The 15,515-nt window shown below is 42.1% G+C and overlaps 1 protein-coding gene across 2 annotated transcripts in view; it reads right to left on the bottom strand.

The window, feature by feature from the left end:
* yrk (Yes-related kinase) overlaps positions 1 to 15,515 on the bottom strand; it is a 53,247-nt gene that overhangs the window by 19,073 nt on the left and 18,659 nt on the right. Inside the window, exons 2-8 of one of the 2 annotated variants that reach the window (XM_084079647.1) lie at positions 14,114 to 14,165; positions 10,996 to 11,245; positions 8,786 to 8,888; positions 5,294 to 5,392; positions 3,680 to 3,783; positions 2,912 to 3,061; positions 921 to 1,085 (exon numbers count right to left, since the gene is read on the bottom strand). In XM_084079647.1, the coding sequence (XP_083935773.1) occupies positions 921 to 1,085; positions 2,912 to 3,061; positions 3,680 to 3,783; positions 5,294 to 5,392; positions 8,786 to 8,888; positions 10,996 to 11,236 (862 nt within the window). In that variant the 5' untranslated portion in view covers positions 11,237 to 11,245; positions 14,114 to 14,165. The remainder of the gene's footprint in view (positions 1 to 920; positions 1,086 to 2,911; positions 3,062 to 3,679; positions 3,784 to 5,293; positions 5,393 to 8,785; positions 8,889 to 10,995; positions 11,246 to 14,113; positions 14,166 to 15,515) is intronic. The other variant, XM_084079648.1, reaches the window with a different exon arrangement.

Raw genomic sequence — 15,515 nt, 5'->3', positions numbered from 1 at the left:
TGAATTGAATACATACATTAGGACCACGATAGAAACAAGTTAAGTCCCCTGGGACTTTTCTGTGTTATCCTTTCAGCCTTAAAAAGGGGAATTTCTGGAACACGTTTTTCTTACCTTTTCTATGCTGTTATGATATCCTAAGGATGAATGGTACAGTAGAAACATTTCATAACTCCATCCGATATTATCAGGGAGGAGGTTCTGTATCGTTTATGATAGTCAGTCACTTATATTTGATACAGTCTGTTTCTGGCGAAAATTTTACTGATTCGGTGGAAGTAACATTATCGTTTTCTCACCGTCAGTTGATGCTTCATATCCATAAGAGTAAAACCGCCGGGATCATTTGTTTATTTTTGGAACACAGTTCTTATTTGACGCGATATTAAAGACGTCTATGGGAATTTATTACGGGGCCGGAAAACCGCGAACCAGGTAGGATGTGTAAATTACGTCAGACTTCGGTGCTCTATAGGCCTTGCGCTAGATCACATATTTTGATCTATATATATATTTTTTTTTAGATCTGACATTCATAGTGACAGAACACTATGCAACGTGATTGTCTTGAAACAGGGTGCAATCAAGCTAGACGACTAGATGAGATTTCAATCTCGTCTAGCGAGCGCGCCGGCTGAATTTTTTCTGCTGTACTATTTCATCCTAGGATATCATATCATCATAGAAAAGGTAAGAAAACCGTGGTCCAAAATTCCCCTTTAATGTCTGACTGTACCACGTGCCGTTCACATTTCTGACTAATAAAGTATTCAATCAATCAAAAAAATACATTTACTGTACATGCAACACGTTTGAGAGCTTGTAGATAAGCTCACGTATCACGTTCTCCAGGTGTGCGTGCTGCATTCACCCCCCACAGGCCCCCCCCTCCCCCTCCCTCAACCAGCCCCTCCCCCTACCCATCCAGACTTCTCCAAACTGGCCGTTGCCCAGTTTCTTAGTGAGCTGCAGGGATTCTCGAGGAATCTCCCACACGTCCTTGGTCTTCACCGATAGGTCGGCCAGCTTAGGCATGCCCCGCCTACAGCTGCCAATCAAACGGCAACACAGTCCTGCGGCTCTCTCTGGTTGTGGGGGGGAGAGAGAGAGAGAGAAACAGGAGATAGAAAGAGAGAGAGAGATAGAGAAACAAGAGAGAGAGAGAGAGAGAGGAGAGAGAGGAGAGAGAGAGAGAGAAACAGGAGAGAGAGAGAGAGGGGAGAGAGAAAGGAAAGACAGACAGACAGACAGACAGACAGACAGACAGACAGACAGACAGACAGACAGACAGACAAAGAGGAGAAGGGAAAAAGGAAGACAGATAGAAATGTGCGGCAGAGAGATAAAGAGAGAGAGAGCGAGACAAACTGCTTAGGCTCCACAAACAACAAACATGTAAACAGACATCTGAAGCAATGCGCGCGCAAAGACACACACACAGGCACACACACACACACACACACACACACACACACACACACACACACACACACACACACACACACACACACACACACACACACACACACACACACACACACACACACACACACACACACACACACACACACACACAGACTTGCTCGCTCGCTCAAAAGAGACTCATTATTAACTGCAGTATAAAAGGCAAGCATGGCAAAGAACAACTGGGGCTCCAGACATCATTGGGCATTAGCCTACTAATAATACACCACGCCACAGACAGCTTGGCACAATGACACCAGCAGACACACCATCAAGACTAAAAAGCAATATAAAAAAGCTGCTTTGGATAGAGAGTGGCACAAAATAAATGCAGACAGTTTATCCTGGGATTGCAGCAGGGCACTGCAAGATGCACGCTATACCGACAGCAGCCACCAGAGGGCAGGAGAGAGACACAGGTAGATGACAGGAGGAAATACAAGGGTGTGAACCAAGATGCCAGTTCTGAAGTAGGCTACATAAGTTATATGGATAAAATTGGTATCCCAAACTGAAAAATGTAGCTATTTTGTCTTTAATAGAGAGCTGGAGAGACCCCTGTTACTGAACATAGAGCTCCAAGGTGGGGGGGTGGGGGTAGTTGTGAGTAAAAACCCAATCATAAAACAGGTTTATCAAGCTGTGGGCTAGCACACAGGAAGCACTTTGAGAATGCATTGAAATGGCTGGGATTAAACAAAAGAAAAAAGGGGGTGGGGGGGGGTGACATTAATATTGAAGTCAATGAGACCACTTGGGTGCAAATCAAGTTTTAAAGCTGGGCCTGTTGGATTGTGCCATTCGTATAGGTGGTATAGGTGGTTTGAAGACACCACTTTTGGTGTAACACCACACAATGGCCAGGCACAGCTTTTAGGGCTTTTTAGCTTTTAGGAGGAGTGATAGATAAAGCATTCAAAAGCCTTTTGTTCGCCCAGCCTTTCTGAGGTGTTGCTTTTCAACCACAGCAGGAAGGACGTCTAGAGAGAGAGACTGGGCAGAAATACATGATTATGAATGTGAAGGCAGAGACGCGGTGAGACCCGTACAAAGCTTCCATATCGTCTCTCTGTCGGGTGGAAACCTCATTATGTCTGAAACTGTGACTTTTCACGATTCCAAATTTAAAAGCATCAAAAGTAGTCGCTTCGCTAGTTTTGATGCTTTTGCGTGACGCTGTAGTATGATAAAGTAGGGAGTTCATTTACGTAAAAACACGAACAGTGTTGTAGTATGGAGATAGGAGGTTTGTGCCCGACAGCAAATGATATACAGCACACACCATCAGTTTAATCAGTGTGGGAAGTGGAGAGATTGTAATTAAATTAGTGGAGTTATTTACGTGTATGCGGAAGTGCGTGTGTGTGTGTGTGTGTGTGTGTGTGTGTGTGTGTGTGTGTGTGTGTGTGTGTGTGTGTGTGTGTGTGTGTGTGTGTGTGTGTGTTACCTGTGTAGTGCTCCACCAGCTGTTGCACAGTGTCAAACTGTGACCGGGTGGTGATGTAATAGCCTCCGTTGTCCAGCTTCCTGATCTTATAATGTTTAACGTGGTCTCCTTTGCTATCGTCCCAGTCACGGATGGAGAGAGAGTACGCACCTGGAGGAGAGAGAGAGACACACACAGACAGAGACAGAGAGAGACACACACACACACACACGCACACGCACACGCGCACGCGCACACGCACACGCACAGAAAAAGAGAGAGTGACATACAGAGAGATGGAGAGAGAGTGACAGACAGAGAAAGAGAGAGAGAAAGAGAGGCAGACAGACAGACAGACAGACAGAGACAGACAGACAAAACAATACAAGTTGTCAATACCATTGTAATTAAAGTCTTCTTTAAGTCTTATATAGGAGATGTATATACAGTATATATAGGAGTCTTAGACACTGTCAGCTATATCCATAACGTATGGTAGTCTGCTAGTGTCTAGCGTACTGTATATACAGTAGTATATAGACAACTGATCGTGATCTTGCATTGCATTTTACTTATATTTGGATTTTGACATGAGTTATGTCTTCAACTGAAAATCCTAATAAAGAAATTAAAATGTGTGTGTGTGTGTGTGTGTGTGTGTGTGTGTGTGTGTGTGTGTGTGTGTGTGTGTGTGTGTGTGTGTGTGTGTGTGTGTGTGTGTGTGTGTGTGTGTGTGTGTGTGTGTGTGTGTGTGCGTGCGCATGTGAGCATGTGTGCGTTCCTGCTCACCTTTGGTGGTCTCGCTCTCTCGTATGAGGAAGGTTCCTCTCTGGTTGCCTTGACCCAGCAGCTGTCTCTCTGCGTCCTTACGCCCCATCTTCCCGAAATACCACCTGTTGCCATGACGACAAGACCACACGGTTCACCACGGCAACAACAACAACAACGACGCACCTCACCCGTCCCCCCGCCCCTCCTATGACACCGCTCACTGATCGTCATTCGTCAAAGATCGAAAAGTTCCATGAGAAATCAAAGCGAGGAAAACTAAGTATGAGTAAAAAGTTAAGCTGTGTTGTTGCTCATTCCACGATTGCACGATTCTTACAAGGTATACCTCGTTGTAAAGGTGAATAATCAACGATAACAACGATATAAAATACAATTATTGATGGGGGAAAATAATCAACCGAAGTTACGTTTCCGAACTTTTTTTGAGAGGTTTAGTAAAGCGATAGTAAAGCCAAAATGTGGTGTTTTGGAAGCAGTGTGCATACGACATACGATAAAAGACCCTTGGATTATACTGTGAGCTTTATGTTGGAGATATTAAACAGATGCTTGATATGGGTCTTGCTGTTGTTAATCAAGGGCTCCTATTAACTTTGATTCATAATACTTTATTTGTTTTTGGATTCTTCATTCATCATGAAGGAATGTAACAAAAACAAAAGCTTCTACATGAATTCAAGGCTTCACAGGGTGAATACTTGATAGAAAAACATATGTGTGTGTGTGTGTGTGTGTGTGTGTGTGTGTGTGTGTGTGTGTGTGTGTGTGTGTGTGTGTGTGTGTGTGTGTGTGTGTGTGTGTGTGTGTGTGTGTGTGTGTGTGTGTGTGTGTGTGTGTGTGTGTGTGTGCGCGCGCACGATGATGTGTGCATTCGTGTGAGCATGTATTCGGAATACTATATACTACAATATATCGAACCCGCTACTCATATGACTACATTTCATTACACAACTAGGTAAGACGGCCTTTATTTCGTTTTCGTCAGTGAAAAATGGTAGACGACGAAAGACTATGACTAAAGCTACAACAAAATGTGCTCTCAAAATGAACACTGGGTTGAATGAATGCATTGAAAATACTACTAAACACCTACGAGGCACTGAACAGTCTGGCTCCCCCCTACCTATTCCATCTCCTCAAACGTCACGTCCCCTCCCGCTCCCTCAGGTTCTGTGACGCAAACCTCCATGAGGTTTCCCCAAGATCAAGTACCGTACCTGGGGGCGACAGAGCTTTTGCTTTTGCTGCCCTTAACCCTGTGGAATGCACAAAACACCCAGAGATGGGCCCCCACCCTCCAAACCTTCAAAACAGCCCACAAAACCCACCTCTTCAATATCGCTTTCCCCAGCTAACTGCACCCCCCCCCCTCTCTTTTTCTTCTTTCCTGTTTTATTGATTTTATTCCTCAGTCTTAAAAAAGTTGTTTTTATTTGTTGTTTTCTCATTCCACCCATGTAAAGCATCTTTAGCTACTTTTTTCCCCCTAAAAAAGTTGTTTTTATTTGTTGTTTTCTCATTCCACCCATGTAAAGCGTCTTTGGCCACTCAGAAAAGCACTATATAAATTCAAGATATTATTATTATTATGAAAAAAATGTGTACACTCACTCTTCAGCTTGTATGGAGTCCACAGGAGCCACGTAGTTGGAGGGGATGTATCCTGAGTTACCGGTGTCCAGAGAGCGAGCCTCCCACCAGTCACCCTCTCTGTCAGAGAAATAACACAGTAACATGCAGTGTTTAACCACTTAAACCCCACAGACGTTGACCAGAGTCCTTTGCGCTGCTCTATCCTACAATAATTCTTGGAATCTCTCTCTCTGTCTGCCTGAACACGTTTGTTCTCCTTGATCTGAACTTGCACACACGGGCCCCATGTGCCGCTTGTGAGTGTCTTATGTTTGTGAGTGTCTTACTGTATGTCACGGGCATATATGATCATTACTATGTGAAGACCAGTGTTGATTTTGACAGCAAATTTTGATTAGTTTTAGTCATAGTCTTTTGGATAAAATTCCATTTAGTTTTAGTCATATTTTAGCCATCTGAAATGTTTTAGTTTTTTCTAGTTTTAGTTGACTAAATTTCATAAGATTTTAGTCGACTAAAACTACAGTTGATTTAGTCTTGATGACGTCGTAATGGCTGATTTTACACTTGGTTGCATGCTGAAAATAGCCGATCTACAAGCTCACAATGCGTCGCAGCGCGACGCGTTGTGAGCTTGTAGATCTGCTATTTTCAGAGCGCAACACCCGAGCGCAACCAAACATAAAATTATCTCTTCTCCACTAGTCATTTTAGTCGAGTTTTTATTTGTTGTCGAAATTGTCAATATATTTAGTGTTAGTTTTAGTCATCGTAGCTTTGTTTTATTTCATTTTTATTTATTTTTCGTCAGTGAAAAAAGGTAGTCGACGAAAGTTTTTCGTCATAGTTCTAGTCGATGAAATCAACACCGGGTGAAGACACTCACAAACGCGATTTTTCACTTTTCCCAAATGTAAGCCTTTTAAAAGAGTTCTTTTTAGAATTCAGTGGAGTTCGGAAGTTACTGAGCATGCAAATGGTCTTAGATTTCTACCGCCCTCCTACTTAATCTGTAAATATATATTTTTCTGCTATACTGGAGTTTTTACCGTTATGTAATAATGTACATGAATGTATTGCATGTTTTTACTGATGAATCGAGTACAATGGACCACAATGGACACAAGCCCCTCCCCCGGGACCTCCCCCGTTATCTTTTTGGCATAACTTTTGACTGTACTACCTGTGCTGTTAAAAGGATCCATGGCTAATAAGCCAAATATGCCTTAATACATTATAATTGTCCTCTATAACTAAAATGTAAAATGAAAAACACCTTAAATATTATATTTATTTTAGAAATACCGGTAGTTCATCTTTCACTCAATAGGGGCAATGCCCGTCGCAAGTTGATGATGTCATTTGTCATTATGTGTGGTCTAGCCCTATGGAATTTATGGAATGCATGTGAAAATAAATGATCACACCCAGTGTGAAGTGGGCGGTGTGGTCATCACAGTGGTCATCACAGACCCATGACTCACTTAAAAAAAACATAAATGTGTTTTTTTTAAGTGCATAGTCCTATTTATAGGACTATGCACATGTGTCATGTGTCTCGCTAGCCAATCACAGTGCTGAATAGAGTCAGCCAATAGAGTCAGCCAATCACAGTGCAGCTAGTGGTCATCACAGTGATGGAAGCTCACTTAAAGAAAAGTATAGATTTGCATTGAATGTGTAGGGGTTAGGGGTGTACAATGGGTGGCCAATCACAGTGCAGGGTTAGGGGGTACAATGGGTGGCCAATCACAGTGCAGCAAATGTCAATGTCCCAACCTCACATGTAGGGCCGGTTACACCGACCAAAAACAACTTAATACTTCCTAAGGTGAATGGGCATCAAATCAATATTTTAAATGTGTTTTTTTTTTGCACATGCATTCCATAAATTCCATAGGGCTAGACCACACATGGACAAATGACATCCTCAACTTGCGACGGGCATTGCCACTCTTGAGTGCCAGGGATCCTTTTAACAAACTTGTTACTAAAGTATTAAATCAATCAATAAATCAATGAGATTAGACGTAGGCTGCAAAAAAGAAAACCCTCACACATAACGTCACAGGTAAAAAAATAAATAAATCCACATGGATTAGAAACACGTGTGATAGAATCACACGTGTTAAGAGATCAGACGACGTACTCATGACTGAACCATCGACAACGAGGTAAGGAGGTTCACGTTATGATGCCGTCTCTGTCGGGTGGAAACCTCATATGTCCAAAAACTGTGACTTTTATTCAGGATTTCAAATTCAAAAACAGCAAAAGTAGCAGATCTACAAGCTCAAAACGCATCGCGTCGCGCCACTATTCGAGCTTGTAGATCTGCTACTTTTGACGCTGTACAGCTGACGCTGTAGCATGCTCAAGTAGGGCGTTAATTTGCGAAGGAAAAAAACGTTTAAAAAGTTAGAATTCGGAGATACAAGGTTTCCGCCCGACAGCGGCGATACATATCTGGCTTAGTAATTATATCTAGCCATCGTAACCATGACAGCCATCCACCTTGCATAAAGATACAGAGAGCTATTTGAGTTTCTCCGATGAGACGAGCAGAGAGAGATGTGACCGGAATATTGCTAGGTTACTGTCCTCGCCTTTCATTATTCCTCTCATATTCAATGCACACACTGTTTTTAACCCCCTAACGTCATTTTAGATTCCTTTGGGGCTTTTTTAAAATAGCAGATCTACAAGCTCATATGAGCTTGTAGATCTGCTATTTTTGAAAAAATCTTGAAAATTTGTGCAAATCTTTGAATAATACATATATATATTCTTTTTTAAGCGAAAAATTGTAACTCAAATCTTTGCCTCTGGGGGGGTCCCTGGAACCAAACATTTTGAGATGGGGGGGGTCTGCGGCCAAATGCATATCTAAGTGTTTTCTAAATCCTAACAGTATGTATGTAAACATAAGTACAGTACGTTGTTATATCAGTGGTGCTCCAACTTTTCCATTTCAAGGACCCTCAAAATGATATGTATTTGGCCGCGGACCCCTATCTAAAAATATTTAGTTCCAGGGACCCCCAGAAGCACAGATCGGAGTTTTTTTTTTTTGCTTGAAAACAGGTCTAAATGGATTAAAGCCCAGCATCCCGTATTATTCTGGAGAAAACTTTAGCAAGAAAATAACAAATCTTACAAGCTCACTGTAATCTTCTAGATCGTATCTTTCTAAGATGTTTAATGTAGAGCCCGAAAAAAACTGAAAATGCACTACTATAGAGCCCTGAGGGACTCCGGTTATCCAAGTATAGGGTTGATCCACTTAAACCCCAGCAGGGCAGCACCCGTATATTGTGGGGAATGATTCAGCAGAAAATAGCAGATCAGCACGCTCACAACGCATCGCACTGTGACGCATTGTGAGCTTGTCGATTGGCTATTTTCAGTGAAAGCTTTGCCCACAATAACAATGCGTGTGCGTGTGCGTGTGCGTGTGTGTGTGTGTGTGTGTGTGTGTGTGTGTGTGTGTGTGCGTGTGCGTGTACTGACGTGTTGTTGATGATGTGGAACTTCTCTCCCTTCTGGAAGGTGAGGTCGTCTTCAGTGCGAGCGTCATAGTCGTACAGAGCTATGAAAAGAGTCACCCCCCCACCTGGAGACAAACAAACACGCACGCACACACATCTGTTTTTAGAGTTTCTCACAGAAATACACACCATGTAAACTCAGGAAAGATGAAAAGAGATAGTATAAGTTAAAGGAACAGTATGTATGTGCACTGTGTTTACATAACAAAAAAACAGTGAATAATTGTCCCTCAGTGGTTTTCAACCCTTTTCATATCAAGGTCCATTATTTATTCGGTATTTGAGCCACGGAACCACCGCTTGATGAGATTTAGCCTCTCAGACCCAAAACTAAAACAAAAATATTTTGCTATCGTTGGATACGATTTTGTCCACAATTCCATGCTGTATTGATGTGGCACCATAGGAGAGATAACAGGCAAACGTTGATGAAAATAACCATTCTTTAATTAAGTAATGCAGATGTTTAACAATAATTTAACTCTTGAGAGCGTATAAATGAAACCCGCAAGGGTCCATTTGGTTTCATTTATACGCTCTCAAGAGTTAAAGATCTATTAGGGTCCATTTGGTTACCAACTCTCATTATCATTTAGCTGGGGACCACCTGGAACGCCCCTCAAGGACCGCTGGTGGTCCCCGGACCACTGGTTGAGAACCACAGCTCTATAGAAGCAGCCACTGCAGTATAGTGTGGTGGTGTTTACCTGCAGAAACACACTGTCCTCTGGCTGTATTTTGGTGTTTTTTAGTTTCACTGTTTGTTTTGGTTGACGGGCCTGTTTTTTGGGGGCTACCAAAACAAACAGAGAGGGCAATGTGTTTCTGGGAGGCAAACATCACCACACGCACTACCAGTGGCTGATAATAACTGCTGCTATAGAGGGAAAATGATGGGTAAAAGATATATATATTTTTTAGTTTACGTTATGGAAACACAGTGCACAGTTACAGTACGTACTATGCCTTTAACCCATTCAATCCGGGAACGCAGCTCTGTCATTTTAGATTTCTTTGGCTATTAAAAAAATAGCAGATCTACAAGCTCATAGCGCGGCACTTGTAGATCTGCTATTTTTGAAATTTTGCTATTTTTGAAAAAAAAAAAAGTGCAAATATTTGAATTCTTTTTTTTTTAAGCGGACATTTGTAACACAAATCTTTGCTTCGTGGAGGTCGCTGGAACTAAATATTTTACAAATGTTCGCTTTAAAAAATATATACATTCCAAGATTTGCACACATTTTCACGATTTTTCAAAAATAGCGGGTATACTACAAGCTCACAGCACACGGTATTTTTGAAAAATCGCGAATAGCCAAAGAAATCTTAAAATGACACAAATGATGCTTTCCCGGTCTTAAAAGGTTAAAAGTGAAAGTGAGGAGGATTATTCTTCTCTTTGCTGCTCCCCGAAGGGAGAGAGGGAGCGAGATTTTTCAATACGGCAGCTTCCAGCTGCTCACAACATGCGCATCGTGAGCTTTGAAGATCATACATTTTCGGTGCGTGACCAAGTATAACAGCTCTTTTATACGATGGAGTTGCGTGCCTAAAAATAGCTGATCTACAAGCTCTCAACGTGTCACCAGTGGTGGAAAGTAACTAAGTACATATGTACTAAAAGTACAATTTTGAGTTACTTGTTATTTCCAATTTGCAATACTTTTACTTCTACTCCACTAGGTCTCAGAGGAAAATATTGTACTTTTACTCCACTACAATTATCTGAAAACGTTAGTTACTACTTTGCAGATATAAATTACTATCATAAAACACACATTAACCACTTTAGCCCTATTTTATACCTAGGCTATTTGAAAATAGCAGATCTACAAGCTCACAACGCGTCGCAGCGCGACGCGTTGTGAGCTTGTAGATCTGCTATTTTCAAACATTAGTACTTTTGCTTTTGGCACTTTAAGTATATTTTGACGGCAATACTTTTGTGCTTTTACTCAAGTAACATTTTGAACACAGGCCTTTTACCTTTAACTGAGTATTTTTATATTGTGGTATTGCTACTTTTACCTAAGTAAAAAAGTACTGCGTGTCACACCGTGTTGCCTTGTGAGCTTGTAGATCTGCTATTTTTCGGTGTGTGTGTGTGTGTGTGTGTGTGTGTGACTGTCGCAGATGACACAGATAATAATGAATAAATGAAGCCCTTACTGGTGATGCTGGGTCGTATCTGGGAGGCGGGGTTGTTGAAGTTGGGCGTGCAGGAGAACTTGTTGAAGTCGGGGATGACCTGGGTGGGGTCGGGGCCGTAGCGGGGCGGGGTCAAGGCCACGGACAAGCCCCCGTCCACGTTGTTGGAGGACAGGTCGCCGCCCGCCACCCCATCAGAGAACGACGGCGCGGCCGGTGGTGTTTTGGGGGCCTTCTTCTGCTTGCAACAGGCACACCCCATGATCACACTCTGTATGAGAGGACAAACAGGAGGAATTCAATCACTTAATCCATTAAAGGGATAGTTCACCCCCAAAAAAAACTTTTCTTCTGTCTCTTCTTCATGGATATGTTTTTGGTTTTGTCGCATTCCCAATCATTTCACCTACTTCCGGTAGGAGACACAAAGGAGACTCTTTGTGTCTCCTACCGGAACCGCTGCTGGTCATCAAATTATTGGCTTAGGAATGTGACAAAAACTTGAAGACGGGGTGCCATGATTTTCAGTGATTGATTTGGGGGTGAACTTTTAATAAACGTTTAAATTTAAGACCGGTAAAGCATCAGTGTAATTTTATTTTATTTCTTTGGGCTATTAAAAGAATAGCAGATATACGAGCTTGTATATCTGCACTGAGTGCCGAGCTATGAGCTTGTAGATCTGCTATTTTTGGAAAATCGTGAACATTTGTGCAAATCTTTCAATATATATATTATTATTTTTTAAGCGAATTGTTTTTACTCAGATCATTGCTTCTGGGGGATTCTACAAAATGTCTTCTAAATCCTAACAGTTTTCTGAAAAACGTATGTTTCTATGAGCACGATTTTTCTAAAAATAGCAGATCTACTGTATATATCTGCTATTTTTGAATAGCTAAAGAAATCTTAAAATGACACAGATGCGTTCCTGGTCTTAATGGACTAATGTCCTTCTGAGTGTGCTTTATCACCCTCTAATACAGGGGTCTTCAACAGGGGGTCCGGGACCCCTAGGGGGTCCTCAGAGTTACTACAGGGGGTCCGCCAAATCTTTGTGGGATATGATTTTTTTTTTTTTTACATTAACCACTTGAACCCTAGAATCCCTTTTCTGAGGAGAACTTTAGCCAAAAATAGCAGATCTACAAGCTCACAACGCCTCGCAGCGTGAAGCGTTGTGAGCTTGTAGATCGGCTATTTTTGGCAGAGTTATAGGTGTAGAGGGGAAAAAGAGCAGCAAAAGTTTAATCTGAAACACAATTTTATACAATATAGAGGGGGTCCCTGCTTCATCTCTCTCTCTCAGCTAGGGGGTCCATGGCCTGAAAACGTAGAAGACCCCTGCTCTAATAGATAGGGAGGAGAGGACAGGACAAGAACCTGGCCTAGAGAGGGCCAGGATATAATAACAACATATAAAAGGTAAGAAAAAGGGCTAGTCCGGAATTCTCCTTTAACTTTAACCAAAGCCAGCCAGTGTAAAGAGGTACTCTCAATCAACACAGCACACAATAAATGTCCCTTTCACATAGTTTTATATACCTCTCTCCACGGACAGAGCAACGGACGCGTTTCAACCTATAACAGGTCTTCCTCGACGCTGAGGAAGACCCGTTTAAACGCGGTCAGCTGGCTGTTCTCGCATTTTCATGACATTGTCAGCCCGTAGCACGTGCCCTATTCTTGACGTCCTTGCAGGATTATGCAACGGCTAAAATGAAACTTTTAGATAGCATGTTATGTAGACACTAGAGCCAGGCATCCTATAGTGCAGGGACCCCTAGGGGGTCCTCAGAGTTACTAGAGGGGGTCCGCCAAATCTTTGTGTGATATGATTTTTTTTTTACATCAACCACTTGAACCCTAGCATCCCTTTTCTGAGGAGAACTTTAGCCAAAAATAGCAGATCTACAAGCTCACAACGCCTCGCAGCGTGAGGCGTTGTGAGCTTGTAGATCTGCTATTTTTGGCAAAGAGGTGTTTGGTGTAGAGGGAAAAAAGAGCCGACCAAGTAAACAAAAAGTTTAATCTGAAACACAATTTTATACAATATAGTATATAGAGTAGGGGGTCCCTGCTTCATCTCTCTCTCAGCTAGGGGGTCCTTGGCCTGAAAACGTTGAAGACCCCTGCTATAGTGTGTATAGTTTCAATACAGGCTGATGATGACTTTATTATTAGATTACTATTTCTATGCATTTGATGTATTATTGATGTATTATTGATGCATTACGATGTGTTATCTTGTGTCCTTGCTTACTGTAAATCGCTCTGGATTAAGAGCGTCTGCTAAGTGCCTAAACTGTAACTGTATTGTTGAGCCGTGCACCGTGAGACTTTTGTGTTGCGGGCGTTCCGCTTTGCAGCGCTTTCTCTTCTCTCTCAATCAACCACCACAAGAACAAAAGGTCATCGCAGGCTCCCCTCACAGGTACGAGTGGAGTGGGGGGACAGTGGTGTAAAGTAACTGAGTACGTTTACTCGAGTACCGTACTTTAAGTAACATTTTGAGGTATTTTTTACTTTACTGGAGTATTTAAAAATTTCCAATACTTTTACTTCTACTCCACTACATCTCAGATTCAAATATTGTACTTTTACTCCACTACAATTATTTGAAAACTTTAGTTCCTATACTTTGTAGATTTTGATTATTACAAAACATACATTAACCACTTCAGCCCTATATACATTTCGGCTATTTGAAAATAGCCGATCTACAAGCTCACAATGCGTCGCGATGCGACGCATTGTGAGCTTGTAGATCTGCTATTTTCAAAACATTTTGTATACACTTTGAACCTGTGAAATGGGACATTCTGCACAATGAATACTTTTACTTTTGGTACTTTGAGTATATTTTGATGCCAATACTTTTTGCAGTTCAAGTACATTTTGAATACGGGACTTCTGCTTGTAACGGAGCATATCTACATTGCAGTATTGATACTTTTACTTAAGTAAAACGTATGGTACTGTCAGTACCACCATCACTGACAAAAGGTCATTACAGGCTCCCTTCACTGGGCGACGGGTGGAGGAGGACAGACGGACGGGTGGAGGAGGACAGACAGACGGGTGGAGGAGGAGGAGGAGGAGAAGGAGGAGGAGGAGGGAAAAAAAGAAGCTTGCTCACCTCGCCTTGATGTCTTCCTCTCTCAGATCATCTGTCGGTCAGCATCGCCACACTGGAGGGAGGGACAGACAAAGAAAGAAATGAAAGAAAGGAAAGTGATAGAGACCGTGAGAGGCATGAGGGGAAACAGAACGACGGGGGGCACACAGACAGACACACAGACAGACAGTGAAACAGAAAGCACAATAGAAGAGAGGAGGAAGAGGACCAAGCGAAAGGCAGAGAGGTACCAGAGAATGAGAGAGATAGAGACACAGATGAGGTTAGCCACTTCCTCTTTCGCAGGCAGCCGACGAGAGGGCCGCTCTGGTCAACAGCTGTGCGTGCGTGTGCGTGCGCACGCGCGTGTGTGTGTAGCATGTGTGTGTGTTGGAACATTCCATATCCATGAAACTTTCCGGAACCCGTTTTGTGATGTTTTTTTGTTTATGTTTCCATTTTACCACCAGAACCACCACTGAAAGGAGGAACGTCATTAAAAAAAAAGAAAGCGAAAATAGCTGATCTACGAGCTCACAACGCGTTGCAGTGCGACACGCTGAGAGCTTATAGATGTGCTGTTTTCACTCCAATTTTTTTGCAGAACTCGGGGTTAGTACCACCTCCTGAGCAGGGCCCAAATTACGTTCTGAGAACCTTACATGAAACAGAGCTGTAGTGTATGGAAACAAATGCAGATCCTTGTAGTGGAAACGAGACATGTGTGTATGTGTTAGCATTGTTTGTGTGTACTGTGCATTCAGGGGGTTGAGGTGAAACCTTGTAGCTAGTGAAACATCAGCTATCACACTACATGATGGCTGTATCCATTTGTTTTTGGTTTTTCATTTCCATATTGTTTTAATTTATTATTTCAAAACATTTTCTAAAATAAAGAAATAAACACATTCAGAAATAAAAATTACATTTTTTTTTTGTGAGAGAATTTCAGAAAAAAACACTAATCAAGGAAATTCCATAAAAAAAAGTGAAAATTGCAGATCTACAGCCCAATATACAGCTTCTAGGTCGGCTATTTTCACTATTTTGGGTCCCGGTGGAGACTTTTCTCTCTTCTTTTGAGTCTCCAAGTTAAAAGAGTCTGGGAACCACAGTTCATGCATACTGCATGAACACTGCATGAACACTGCATGAAGACTGCGTGAACACGCAGAATGTGAGCATTTATGCAATTCATTAACTTCCACTTCTCACCAAACCCACAGTGCTGTGCAACACAAACTCCATGCAGAAATACTTGACTCAGTACAAATGGACACCAGACACCCAACTACATAAAGGGGAACCAGAAATAGAAATAATTAAATTGCAGAAAATGATGAGTCATGCGGGAGAAAAAGCGCTCGCTCAGTGTTTGTGTCACCTCCCTCCCTCCACCCAACATTAATCAACATGTTTTTGT

Source organism: Gymnoscopelus microlampas, assembly GCF_963454915.1.
Source record: "Gymnoscopelus microlampas genome assembly, chromosome: 15".
NCBI lineage: Eukaryota > Metazoa > Chordata > Actinopteri > Myctophiformes > Myctophidae > Gymnoscopelus > Gymnoscopelus microlampas.
The sequence above is the reverse complement of the archived record's forward strand: the minus strand, read 5'-3'. Positions and strand labels throughout refer to the sequence as shown.